Source organism: Pterocles gutturalis, unplaced genomic scaffold (assembly GCF_000699245.1).
Source record: "Pterocles gutturalis isolate BGI_N339 unplaced genomic scaffold, ASM69924v1 scaffold5760, whole genome shotgun sequence".
NCBI classification, from domain to species: Eukaryota; Metazoa; Chordata; class Aves; order Pterocliformes; family Pteroclidae; genus Pterocles; species Pterocles gutturalis.
This window is the reverse complement of record NW_010138093.1, coordinates 21,313-35,122: the sequence shown is the minus strand read 5'-3', so window position 1 is coordinate 35,122 and position 13,810 is coordinate 21,313. Positions and strand designations below refer to the sequence as shown.

Sequence of the window (13,810 nt, the reverse complement as noted above, 5' to 3'; positions counted from 1 at the left end):
GACAGCTGAGCCCCAGCCCCTGGCCAGCTCCCGGCCCCTGGCATGGTGGAAGAGCAATGCTGTCAGCTTTGGCCATCCACAGCAGAGGACGGGTCTGGTAGAGGACCCCAACCACAGGGGCACTTGCAAAGGAAGGATTTGCAAAGGTTAGGCAGCTACTCCAGCTTCAGAGCTGGGGAACAAATGGTTAACAGCACCACACCAAAATATCTAGGTGCCTCAGCAATGTAGAGCGATGCAGCACTCCCAGGAGATCAGCTCCACCCGGGAGGGAATTGCTGCATCCAGCTCCATGTCTTGTCCTGACTCTTCTGTCCAGTGTAAGAGACCTTGGCATCCGCCACCCGCAGTACCCGTGAGAGACGTGAACAACTCTGTCCCCCACAAAAGCACCCCATAGCATCTGCTCTGTCCCCAGAGGGGATCCCCTTTCTGTCCAGAGCGCGGCGGGATTTTACCTCGGTTGGAGTGGCCCACGCTTGATGACACGGATGTCTTTTGCTTCTGCCGCTTCACCGTCATCATCACTTGCTCTTGGACCCGCTGTTTTCCCGTGCCCTTCGTTTTCAGCTTGTGGTCCGATGGCAGAGCCAGCGTGGAGCTGGCTTGGTCTTGGAAGCACTCATATGCCAACGCTGTTTTCAGTGGAGAGTGAAGCATGGCTGCAAGCAGACCGTGGGGCTGGGGGGGAGAGGGGGCTGCACTTCACCTGACCGCGCACAACACGAGGTGACAGCAAACGCGTCTTGTGCTGGGGTTAATCTCCCGAACCCCTCCTTGCCATACGTCCCCCAGCCGAGGGTGTCTCCAGGCTCCTGCTCCTGGCTCGGCTCCCCGGCGTGTGAGCAGGCACACCCTCTGCCAGACTGGATATACAGCCCTGCCTGCACACACCCACGCGCTCCCCGCCGCGGCTCGCTCGCAGCCCCCGCACCGCTGCTGCAGGGCACGCGGCTCCCCACTGCCCTCGCCCCAAATCTGCCTCCCCCAGCCTGTGCCCAAATGGATGGGGACCGATGGGGAGTGGGCAAGGCTGGGAGGCGTGAGGGTTGGGGATGGACATTGCCATTGCCCTTGCCATGGAGGGCTCACGGGTGGGGCTTTGTGGGTCTGGGTAGGAAACAGCGCTCTTTGGCAGCCGGAGGACTGGAGGATCTCCCACACAGCCTGCTCATCTTCTATTTTATTATTTCTCTTAGTCTAAACTGGATCAAAATGGTGTCTCGGTGACAAGAGCCTGGGGATGCCCCTGTTAGTAGGAGGCAGCATTGCACACGCGGTGGGTCAGAGCAGCAATGCTGCCCACAGTACCCGTTCCTGCCTGGGGGTCCAGCCCCCATCCTGCCGAGATGCTCCAGGTCAATGTGTCCAGCTCCCCATTTGCAAAAAGCTTCTTCTGCCTGCACAAGTTGCAAACCTGCGCTGTTGAGCCCAGGACCAGAGGGCCACTTGCAGAGCACTTCATGCAGGGGACACGGAGGGTCCTGCTGACCACAGGGTGCTGCTGTGTTCACAGGGGTGAGACCCCTTCCCAAAGGGGGTCCCACTTTTTGCAGGGACAGCCCTATGGAGACATTAGGGCAGCCACCAGGCAAACAGTTGGGGCAATTCCTGCAAGTTACTTGGGGCAGGACAGATAAAATAGGACTTTTAGAAAGAATAGAAGATAAAACGGCTGTACAAGAAATGTCACGCCAGGTGATGAATTTGAGCAGAGAGATCTCTCTCTGCCAAGCCACGCTACAGCGACTTTTGTGCAGAGAACTGAGCACCTCAGTGCTGGTGTGACCAGTTTCAGGTCACAGCAAGTGCTGACAAAGCTCCTGCCAAGTCACAGGAGGTTGCTACAGCACAGGAGACACCATCCCATCAGGAGGGAGGCCGAGGGGAGGGTGCCCAGGGCCGAGGCTTCCTGGGCCCCCCAGGACTGGGTTCTGGGTGCTTGTGCCAGCACACATCCCGGAGAAGGGCTCTGTGCTGCTGGATGGAGGGTGCTGTAGCAAAGAGGACTTGTGGGGTGGCAGTCATCAGTGCCTGGGGTCTGGCTGCCCGCGGACCTGGTGCTTTCAGCTCACAGATGCTGGGTCCATCTCTGAAAGAACTGGGAAAGCATTTTATTTCATTCCCATTCATCAGGTTTCATGTTTCTCTGGTGGCTTGTGAGCACGCGGGTGCCACATTTTGTATTTCATAGGGACAGGGGCACGATCGGAAAGCACAGGGCGTGCTCCTGGGAAGGATGGATGTTGTGCACTTTCCTCTTCTGATGCTCCAGGATGCTCCTCCAGTGAACTCCAATACCAGGAACCCAAACTTTGTCAATGAGACACAGGGCTAGAACAGCTAGAGGGTAGTTCACTCTGGTCCCCTCTCCCCATGTTTCCCGACCCCTCGCCCAAGGGATGCAGTGGCTTTGCTCTGCTCCATCACCCAACCAGACGGGACATTTAAACCATGCCCACACAAGACCAGACAGGATGAGGGGTGAGTGCTGCCCAAGTCTGGGTGGCCAATGCCCAGTGAGGTGGAGGAGGATTTTTTTCTGCTCCTGCGCATTTCACAGAGTGGGGGCTAAGTCTGTGTGCTTCCAGTCCAGGAAGGGAACAGCGAAGCAATACCTGGGTGTTGTTTTCTTCTGTCCTACTTGTTTCTCCTGAAAGCTTGTTATCGATGCCAAACAGTGTTTTCGCAAATCAATGACAGGCTGTCAGCGTCAGATGGCTTCTGCACAACAAAGTGCCCAGCTCTTGCAAACCTGTAATGTCATTTACCCCACGGCAAGGAACAGCCCTCACCCTGTCCCCGCACAGGAGAGCCAAGTGTTTATCACATCCCATCATTTGCTGGCGGATAATACAAATGCTACGTTCCGGCATCTGCCCTGTTTCATAACTCATCCAAAATGCTGAGCTGGGCTGTGGAGCTGGGGACAGGGACCTTAGAGAGGCTTTCAAGAAACAATAGTTTCTTCGGGCGAGTTCGCACGGTCTAGCCCAAGGGAGGGAATCTCCTGGGTTTCTGCAACAGACTCCAAACCCATCTCTAAAAGCGCAAAAGGCACTTTAAAAAAGGAGTTTATTGCACCTCTATGCAAACTGCTGGTTCTGCTCTGAATCATGGGCTGGGGATGCTTACTTAGCAGGGCACGGCGAGTGTCATCCTCAGCAAGCCCAGCGCGGCACCGGAGCAGCAGCAGAGCTTGCATCTACCAGCGCCTGGAGCAAATTCCCTGTCTGCCTTTCTGTCTGGAGCTCGCAGGCAGCAGCGGGGGAAGGCTGAACGGGAAACAAAACCTGAGTTGAATTTGGGGAGCGATCGGCAAAAGATTGGAGAGTTAAAACAAAAATAAAATAAATAGGCAACCGGTGATTTGAGGGAGACGGGGGCCTTCGCTGCGGTCCGACGGCTGCATGTGCGCGCACCGAGCATCGCATGGCGATGCCGTGAATCACCGCTCCGCACCCCACACAGGGACACGCCTTGTGCATCTGGCCTCTTCAAAGCATTTTTGTACGAGTTCCTGGGATTCCTGCCAGCTCGCTGATCGCAATCAAAGGGCTCGCTGGCCCAATACTGCTCCCAGAGCGGCGCAGGGTTTGCTGTTCAAACTTGTCGGGTGCTCCTGAGCTGAAAGTGTCTACAGATCGCTGCAAAATCTGCCAGGGGAAAATAGTTGGCCCCCAAAATTGGTGGCAGGGAGTCCCGCTGTGGTTGTTTGGGGTTTTTTTTAGCACCTACGGTTGCTTCTTCCTCAGGGCAGGGGGGTCACCTGGGGGGACAGAGGTAAAGGTGTTGGGAATTTCTTGTATTTCCCAGGATAATGCCATTTTCTGAGCAGTGACTCAGCCTCGCCCCAGCACAGCTGAAATTTCCCAGAGCCTGGCAAAGTTTCTCCAGGAGGAAACCTGCTCTTCAGATTTGCAAAGCCTTAGTTTCACTCAGCCTCTCATGAAAGGCTTGCTTTCTTCTGTGGGACCAGAAAGTGCCACAGGAACGGGGCAGATGCAGAGCTCGTACCCAACAGGGTGACGGGGATCCAGCTGGAAGTGTTCGTGGCGCTGCCAAGATGAGGAAAGCCACGCAGAAGCCTGCTGAGACATGCGGACAGGTTGTTCCCGAGCAAAACCTTCCCTCCGCTCCTCACACACGTGAGGCTCTGAGATGTTTTCGGGGTGGGAGGATGAGATGGCGACAGCGCTGGGGAGATCACGGGCTGGCCCTGGGCAAAGCAGATAGACTTCACCAAGCCCCAGAGGTCTCTGATTGTGGATGGGAGCTTAGGTGAGGAAGGTAAGGAAATCCCCGGTTTCTCCATGAAAAGGAAGGACGGCTCACACAGAGCAGCTGTGAGGCTACATGCAGCAAGATGAAAGCCTTGCGTAATGCAGATAAAGTACCTGGGAACAAAGCGAATGCATCATTAAGGTGTGCCGTAACATAATCAGGGAATAATTTAGATAGGGACTGACCCTCTGCCCAAAGCAGGGCCAGCTTTGCTGAACAGGGTCAGGACCCAGTTGCTCCAGACCTTGTCCAGTTGAGGTTTGATGGAGGTCCCACAGCCTCTCTCACAGTGTTTGACTACCCTCATGGTGAATATTTTTCCAGGTATCAAAGAGGAATTTCCCGTGTCCCAGATGATTGTTCCGGTTGCCTCTTGTACTCTCCCTATGCACCCCAGAAGATCTCGCTCCGTTTTCTCTGCATCCTCCAGTTAATTAGTTGCAGAGAGCTGTAAGATCCCTCCAAACTTTCTCTTCTCCAGTCTGAACCAACCCAGCTCTCCCAGCCTTCCCTTGTGTGTCCCATGCTCCACTCCTGACCATCCTGGGGCTGGAGAGCAGCCCAAGCCCTTGCCCTTGTCAGCCGGACCTCCAAGGGCTCAGGTTCCTGGTTCCCTGGTTTTGCTGCCCCTTTTTGTGGCAGATGACACATGTGATGCACACGAGGGGACACAAAGCAGGGCAGGACGTCTGTGGGCTGGAGGCCACCCTTAAAGCTCTGTGCAGGAACCTGCAGTTGCCTCACAGTGGGTCCAGACTCAGTGCAACCAAGGCTGAGGATGCACGTTGTCCCTTCTGCCCTTCCCTTTGCTTGGACATCCCCTGCCAAACAGTCACATCCTGGATCCCACCTTTGATGAGCAACACCATCGCAACTCTGAGCTGCTCACAGTTCCGAGGGCTGTGCAGGCTTGTCAGCAGTTGTAAGGGGACATGACTTGGTCAGCAGGTCACTCTGGAATCAAGCACCAGGAGTGGCCGTGAAGTTGCCAGGGAAGGGCAGGTACCAGGGAGGTGCCCTGGGAGGGGAGGATGGTGATGGAGAAGGAAGGAACTCTGAGCTCCCCTCCCGGGGAAGGCCATCAGGTTGGCCAATCCACCCAGTTTTCATCTCCTTGTGTCCCCATCTCACTTGAGGAGCCTCCACAAAACTGGTCAAGGGGCTGCCGATCTCCTGCCATCTCTACCCTGTCCTCTCCGCAGGACAATGTCCAGTTCAGGGTGAGCCCAGCCTGCAGCTGTCTCTTCACCCACCTCTGTGAAGGAGGTGTGCTGCAGGGGAGATGCTCCACGCCAGGACTTATCGTTTGGGGCCCTGCTAGCAAAGCTCCTCCTTGTTACAGTCACTTGCAGCCCAAGGGTAAATTTTGTGACAGTGTTTGAGCCTGGGATAACAAACTCCTCATTTTCTGGTCTTGTGGCTGTCTGTGAGGACGTTCCAGCCCCTCAAGGTTGTTCCCACTTCAGGCTGCCCAATGACAGCGAACCCTGCTTGACCATGCCCAGAAGACCAGCTAGCCCTCTGTGGTAGAGACCTTCTCCCTAGCTTCATCTCCCTGCTCCACTTCTCTAGGTCTTGAGGACCACCCAAGGACCTGCCCAATTCCTCTCTTGCCTCTAGATGTTTAATGGGTTGAAGAGACCAGCCCCTCCGTGCCATGCCATGTCTTCCAAGTCCAGAGGAAGATGGCTGTCAATGGAGGAGGCAGTGCTTAAGAATGGCTGGGGTTGGAATAACCACACTCAGACCACGGAGAAGAGCCCACACTGCCATTGAACCAGCCCCAGAGATAACCCAAGTGTGTTTTGGAGGCCCCATGGGGTTCATGAGTGTCACCTGGGTCGTGCCCTGTAAATGCAGTCAAGTCAGGTGCATCTGCTGCTTCCAGGAGCAGTTGGAGGGAGGGCAGGGGCGTGGGGCACCATCTCCAGAGGTGACACTGCCAAGCCCAGGAGGATATGGACACACTACACAGAAAGTCAAAGAGAAGACTTGAGTCCATGCCCACCATAAGACACAGCCCAGGGAGGTCAGTACAACCAAATAGTTGTGAATGGTCTCCCACAGCTGGGACCCAGGTGGAGGAGGTTGGGTAGACAGACACCTCACCCGGCATGGTACCTGGACTCCTCATCTTCCCACGCCCCTCGCAATCTGGACCAGCTCAGAAATGCTGCAGGGAAGGAAGAGCTTGTTCCCACCGTGGAAGGCACAGAGACGACATGGCCAAATTTAGAAAGGGAACAAGCATGTAAATGGTGTGAGGATGCCCTCAATTCCACGGTGTTGTGAAATCCATCGCACAGCTGGTGGAGGAGGAAACCTTGCAGACCTGTTTATGTAACGATTTAGCAACATATCCCAGTGTGACCCGACTCACTAAAGCAGCCTTTGGTGGGGGGAACAGTGAAAGGGAGGTGATCACCCCATAGTCCCCTGGGACAGATGGGGAACACAGGGCGCGACCGGGTGCGGAGGAGGGCTGCAAACCACACCACGGCAAACGCTGGCTGCTCCACTGGGTTACATGTGGCCACATGCCCACATCACGTCTGGCAACACCATCGCTCCATCACTGCATGCTCTGCAGGGAGATGCAGATGCTCCTGGCATCAGCGGAGCACTTTCCCTTCCCTCCAGAGCACAATTTCAGTGCAGGGCTTTGGGATGAGGTTTAATTTCTCTCCACACCCCACAACAGGGAGTCCCATGAGAGTTTCATCCTATCTGAAGCACAGAGATACTGTCTGGCATAGTGGAGGATCAGACCAGTCCAAGTGTCAGGATCACCACTTTGTGGTGATGCCATCTCTCTACCTGTCCTCCAGGCCTGGTCTCTTGCCTGCCCGAACTCCAGGAAGGTTTGTCTGCAACCCCCACCTTAGGCAAGTCCTCTCCAGATGAAAACATTGGTCTGGCCCCGTGTGCACAAGTGTCCTGCAGCATTAATCCCATTGCTACCTGGCACCAGCACCACTCGGCACTGCTGCCCACCAGGATCCATGATGGGTGACGATGTCCTTCATCAGTCACATCGACGCAAGGCTCATCCCCTCCTTTAGAAAAGCAGCTGCTGGAGGACTTTGCCTCTCTGTCCTGCTTGCTCTTCTGCATTTGGGAAGGCTTGACACCTGCACAGCACCTAATTCCTTCCTGCTGTGAGATGCACCAGGCCATGCTGATAGAGACCCTCCTCCATCTACACATGGGGCTGTGGCATCCCTCCTGCAGTCCCTGGAGGAGCCTCAGCTGCTACAAGGAGCCCTGGCCAAGGAGCAGAAGAGAAGATGATTGAGAAGGGGACACAGACTCCCAAGTTACTCCCAAGACCAAGTGAGCAGCACCAGGCTCCCATCAGCAAAGGCTCTGGGATGTGCCACAGACCGTGGCAGCACATCTCTGCTCCACACTGGGGGTGTTCCCCGGGTGGGAGACACATGGAACAGGGCTGACCCACGGGGACTCATCCTCCACCCCACCCCATCCCAAGGGCCCAGAGGTCCTGCAGTGTCAGGGTCAGGCACAAGGAGACAAAGCGGGGTGGGGGGATGATGAGGGCACACAGACATCAAGTGTGGGGAAGAGGCGGTCCTCGTAGGATGTTATTTACTCACCTGGAATCCACTGCGGAGTGCAGGGAGTGACTTGATGGTAATAATAATAATCCCAGTCCTAAAGGATGAACCAGATAACCTGGAAGCTCATTGTTTTTTCCAAATAAATTATGAAACCCTGTTAAATAAAATCTGCTATGAGCCAATCAATCGATAGATTTATGTGAGTGGCACTTACCAGCACTATTTCTTAAGGATATTGTTTATTTTAGTAGTGAAATCTAATACGAGCATTTCGAGATAATACTTGAGGCTAATCTGCACATGTCGTGCAGGGGTTGTCTGTTTCACTCCTGTCTGCTTTCCAGGAAGAGTCCATGCTGAATTGGGTTTTCAGGATGGACAGGTATTCACATGTTCACCTTCAGACTGAACAAGGAAACACAAATTTTCAAAGCCAATTTATGGCCGGGCACATGAACCATCTTCGGGTAACAGCGCTAGAGGTGCAGCAAGGAGCTTCCCTGACATCCAAGAGAACTTTCAGCCATCCAAGTTGTACCTGCGCAGCCAGTGCTGATCCTTGCGTGGTCTCTGAGTCCCTTTTGCCAGGTCTCTTCTTGCGTAATCCCTTCTCTATTGGAAATAGGAAATAAATTTTTGCAGTCCTGTCTATACGTGCAGAGGGGAAGCTGGGCTGCTCCGGGAAGCACAGCGCTGCTGGTCCAGCCCTTCTCCCCGTGGCTCCATGCGCCAGAGAGCGAACACGGCTGCCCCTCTGCCAGGACAGCCTGACCTGGCCCCAACACCCGGCTCGGAGAGCTCGGGGCACAGGAGGCGCACACCTCCCCTTGGCCTTGGTTTAAGGGTGCAATTTATTCTGCCTCCCAGCTAGTTGGCTGGGCTCCTGCTCCACATCCCGGTGGCCCCAGGCACCGCGGAGGGACTTGGCGACACCAGCTGGCAAGTCCGAAGTGGAGTCGGGGACAGAAACAGCACCTTGGCCATCGGTCGGGGTCTGCTGTCTTCACCACGACACAAAATCAAGGAGGACAACAGGAGGCTTCTCCTCCAGAGCACATCCCTCACCTCCTGCCATGCTGCTGGGGGACAGGCACACACCCATCCCTCTTTTATAATGGAAACGACTAACCAAGTCATCCATGCAGGAGTGTCCTGCACACAACATGCCCTGGTGCAGACAGCAGGCTGTGGTTTTTGTGCCTGCTCCTCCTACCAGCCTTTTAGGCTGCCAAAGCCCAAACAAGATATCTCATTGTCAAGGGCCGTCTCCCTTTTGCAAGTCTTGTCTAGGACGCAATAAGCTACTGTGTGTGTGCACGTGTCACTGCCCTTCACTGGGGGAAAATCATAGAAAGATTTTCTGAGAGGTCCTGAGTCCAATGTCGTGTTCAAAGTAGGGCTCACTGCAAAGCCAGCTCAGGTTGCTCCAGTCCTTCCCCAGCTGAGTTTTGAATATTCTTTTAAAAAGCCCCATCGCAGGGCTGCACAAGCTTTTCCCATACGTGCAGTTGAAATTGTCCCTGTTGCAGCTTCTGCACGGTGCCTCTGCTCCTCTCTCAGTGCAGCGTGGAGAAGGACCTGGCCCTTCCTCCCGTGGCAGAGGAAGGCTGCTGGGTAACCTCAGCTTCTCCAGGCTGAAGGCACCACCTCCTTCACCTCCCCATATGTTGTGCGCTCTGTCCCCAACCATCTTCCCTGCCAAGGGAAAAAGAGGGTTTTAAGCAAGTTGACCAGCAACCTCATGGACTTAGTGAGAGTTTCAGTGCAGAGACTGGGGATTGTCACTGTGCAACCAAACTGGCCAAATACAGTCATTACAGTGGTTCATAACATCTTGGGGACTGTGGGTGTTGTGGGTGGATGTTGTGTGTGACTCAACACCTCTGAGAAAGGGTAGGAATGGGTACTCTGGCAGCTAAAATGTGGCTAACTCAGAGTCTACCATGTTTGTTTGCCATTTCTGCAAAACCCAAGGCTAATGATTTGCAGTGTGAACACGCCAAGGTTGCAGAGTAGGTTCACCACTTCTGTCACACCAGAAAGCAATTTCTCTTTTCTTTAAAGACACGGTAACTGCTGAGGTTGAAATACACATATAATTTCATTAAAATTAAATCATTAAGGACTGCTCTACTGCTTAAGAATGACTGAAAAAAAAGTCTTACCTTCCTTCTGTAGATCAAAGTACCTCATCTTCCTCTTGTAATACAAACAGTCTGACATTTTATCCAAATGTTTGATCTAGAAAACCAGGAAGGATGTTCCAGTGTTTATTAAGTAGCAGTTGCCCTGAATAATTTTTAACCTCCAATTTAAGTTGATTTGACAAAACACAATAAAATTAAGAGCCTTCTGTGCAGAAATCAGTTTTAACACAAATTTTCTAGACAGCTGTGCTCCATAGTCAAATTCTGGAAATTTCCTGCCCTCTTGGGCAACTGAACAGGAGACGAAAGGGCACCTTGCTGCAGCCCAGCAGGAGCTTTTGAAGGAGGAGGACCTCCTTGGGAAGGGGAACTACTTGTCCTTGGCACAGCACACAGCATTCAAAGCATTTACACCAGCTGCAGGAAGGAAAAGAGGACAAATTTGCACCTAGGACACTTTCAGCTTTGGGCAGTACAAGAAGTCCTGTCCTGGTGGCTAGGAGGCAGAATTGTTGGCCAAGGGGACTCCTACCCGCCCCATGGATGTCCCAAGGGTCTTCCCTGCTTGGTGACATTGTCCGTGTCATCACAGCTAGTGCAAGAGGGACATAGACTGATTCCTGGTCCTGAGGCAGGTAACACAGATGAGCTGCCGGTCACCTTGCTTTGGGACGTCCCTCTTTGGAGCTGGCTGCATCTATGGATCATGTTCTTCAGACCCAGGTGGTGGCCTATGACATAGTTGTTATTCTCGGAGGGTTTGGGTTTTTCTTCCTGACTCAAATCTCAGAAATAATTTGAGGGCAGTGGTGGGGTGGGGTTTTTACAGCATGAAACGCAGGCTTTGTCCTGGAGAGACCTGGGTGGAATAACTCAAAACAAAGATGAAGAGCGAGCTGACGATGGAGGAGCCTAGGTCACGACTGGAGCAGCTCCCTGAACCCCTCTCCTTGGCAGCACACGTGTACCTGGACAGGTAGGTCACTGTGTCTCCACACTGGGACACAAACATACATGAGACATCAGCAGATGACCCACGTGTGGTCCAGATTTCTCTAAGGCCCCCCCCACAGCTATCCCAGCAACCTAAAAAACCTCAACAGCCCCAACACAGCTGCTGAGACAGCCTCTGTACCCAAATGCTGACCTCTCCTGGCTGCTGGGAACGGTGAATTGGGAGGACAGTTTCTGGACTCTTCCCACCAGCAGACTGAAAAAGAGGTCTTGAGGGGAAAAAAAATAAGCTGCTGGTGATGTGGGGCACGTGCCTTGTACCCCAGTAACACACAGACCCTGCAGCACAGGAAGCCTTTAAGGAGAAGACGGACACACCCCTTTTGAGCAAGGTTCGGTCACGCTGCCCTGCACTGGAGTAGGGGAAGGATCATGCAACTCTTTGAGCCTCCTTCCCACCCTGCAGCATTACAATCCCTCCATTCCTCAAGCACCAGGAGACTCCCTCTGCTGCAGAGGGCCAGCAGCCAGGACAGCGGCATCTCCCGGCAGAGACGGCAGGGACAAGCAGTGACAGGGATGCTCTGGGCATCTGCCATATGATCAGCTTGGAAGAGACAAGCTGAGCTCCATGGTGTATGGTCCACCCCAGCCCAGGTTCCTCGCACACTGCCCAAGGCTCTGCCCTGGACCCGTGACAGCACACGGCATGCTGAAGAGAAGAGGGCTGCTGCAGCTCGTTGCTGTCTGCCTGATCGAGCGAAGGCTACCATGGACCCGACACGTGGCCAGGCTTTTCCAGTGGCCAGAGGTATCTGTGGAGTCAGCACGCTGCAGGGTGTGCCGGCACCGAATTCATATCACAGAATCACAGAACGGTTTGGGTTGGAAAGGACCTTAGAGATCATCCAGTCCCACCCCCTGCCATGGGCAGAGACACCTCCCGCTAGCCCAGGTTGCCCAAAGCCTCATCCAGGTACTGGAAGGTGCTGGAAGGTCTCCCCAGAGCCTTCTCTTTTCCAGGCTGAACAACCCCAACTCTCTCAGCCTGTCCTCCTGCTGCCCAGAGATTTCAGTGTCATCAGCATAAAGCTTACTCACATGTTTGCCTGTATTAAAGGCAATGAGCCCCTTTCCAGGCCATTTTTCTAGAAGGGTGGGAAGGAGAAGGGGTGCAGCCCTGTTTGGGGGTGTGCACAGGCACCCTCCTGCAGCCTCGTTGCCCTTTGGACCAAGGCTCCTGAAGCCGTGACTTGCCTAGCCAGACGAGTTTTCAAAAGCCAGCTATCAGCTCCTTGCTCCCAAACACGTGTCCCTGTAATAGAGGCAGCTGCTCCTCTGCTGCAGTTGAGCAACTCAACCCTCCTCTTGCATTACCGAGCCTTTCAAGCATCATTTGATAAGCAGTACGAGCGCAGCTCCTCAGGCATTGCTCCATCTTTTGGCGTGCTTTGCTCTGCCAAAACTGCGTTTCAAGCTAGCTATAAATTACGCTTCACGGCTGGCTTTCATCTGCTCGCCATGCAACGGGCGAGAACAAAGGCCACTCGGTGCCACACCAAGGCAGGAGAGCCAAGAGCCGGGTGTAGGCAGGGGCAAGGCAGGCGGCAGTCTGCTGGAGGAAGCAAAACAACCTCAGCCCGCTGCCAGCCTTACATCAGAGATGTGGAAAGCCGGGGTAGGTGCTGCTGCTGCCAGCAAAGAGCTGTGGTATGGTGGGTGAGGGAGAGGAGGGGACAGAGGGCAGAGAAATCGGGGTTTGCTGGCACGGCGCTGAGCAGTTACAGCAGCAAAAGGGGCAGCAAGCAACGGGGGGACAGCCCCCACCCCAGCAAAGGGACTGTGCAGAGAGGAGGAGGTAGGGGAGGAAGGCAGAGCTGTGGGCATGGAAAACGAAGAGCTGCACAAGCCAACACCTCTAGAAACTCCAGCTGCTCCGAGGCCACCCCGGAGTGGCATTGCCCAGGACCAGTGGTTCAGGACAGGTCAGAGAGCGGCTTCGCTTGCACAGGAGCGAGCAAATAAGAGGAAACGTCATTTGCAGGGTAACAGAACTTCACAGGTCAGTGCCTCTGGGTCTGTCATGCAAATGTGCATCGGCTGTGCCTGCTGAGGGCGAGGAGGAGACGGTGTCACCGCAGAGGCCAAGGGAAACCAGCATCAGCCAGTACAAGCATGTTATGTTTTGCTGCTCTGGGTGATTTTAGTTGAGTTTCATGTCAGCGTTATCCTTTCTGGGCGAGGTCTCAGACAGCTCCGACCCCTTGGAGGGCCACAGCCCTTGGGGCAGACATGCTGTCCTTCTGGGGGGCCAGGGCTGGACAGAGAGAAAGGAGTGAAGCTGGAGGCCTCAGAAGTCCCTTTTTACGGCAAGAAAAAGCCGCACAGATGTTCCCGTAACTCCGTGCAAACACCCCAGCTCCTTGTGGCTGAACAGGATCTTTTCTGTGAATCAAGGTGCCTCCTGAGGCTGCTGTGAGAGTAAGCGAGCACACGAAGCATCACCTTTTACTGAACTGGTGCTGCCTGCTGCATCCTGAAGAGCAGTGAGATCCATCAGTCACAGCAGAGCTTCATTTAATCCATGACTGTGGCCCACAGACCGTGTTCAGGGGTAACGGAGATCTGGTCCATGCTGTATTCACCTCACCCAAGTTTAGCAGTGAGCGGCCAACAACATCCTCGCTGCAGTGTTTTTATTTTGTCTTTCATGTTCCTAAGCCTAGAAGTGGGATTAGGCAGGAAATTATGGTCTGGTCGACACCTGCATCCAGCTTGGCACGGCCAGCACTACTGCCAGGTCCATTTGGGTTGAGAATCATAGAATCATAGAATCCCAGAATGGTT

General features: G+C 54.2%; 1 protein-coding gene across 1 annotated transcript in view; it reads right to left on the bottom strand.

The window, feature by feature from the left end:
- The window catches only part of PKP1 (plakophilin 1), a 42,920-nt gene extending 42,260 nt beyond the window's left edge, over positions 1 to 660 (bottom strand). Inside the window, exon 1 of the mRNA XM_010082832.1 lies at positions 459 to 660. Coding sequence (XP_010081134.1) covers positions 459 to 660 — 202 coding nt within the window. The remainder of the gene's footprint in view (positions 1 to 458) is intronic.
- Between the last annotated feature and the right edge of the window lie 13,150 nt (positions 661 to 13,810).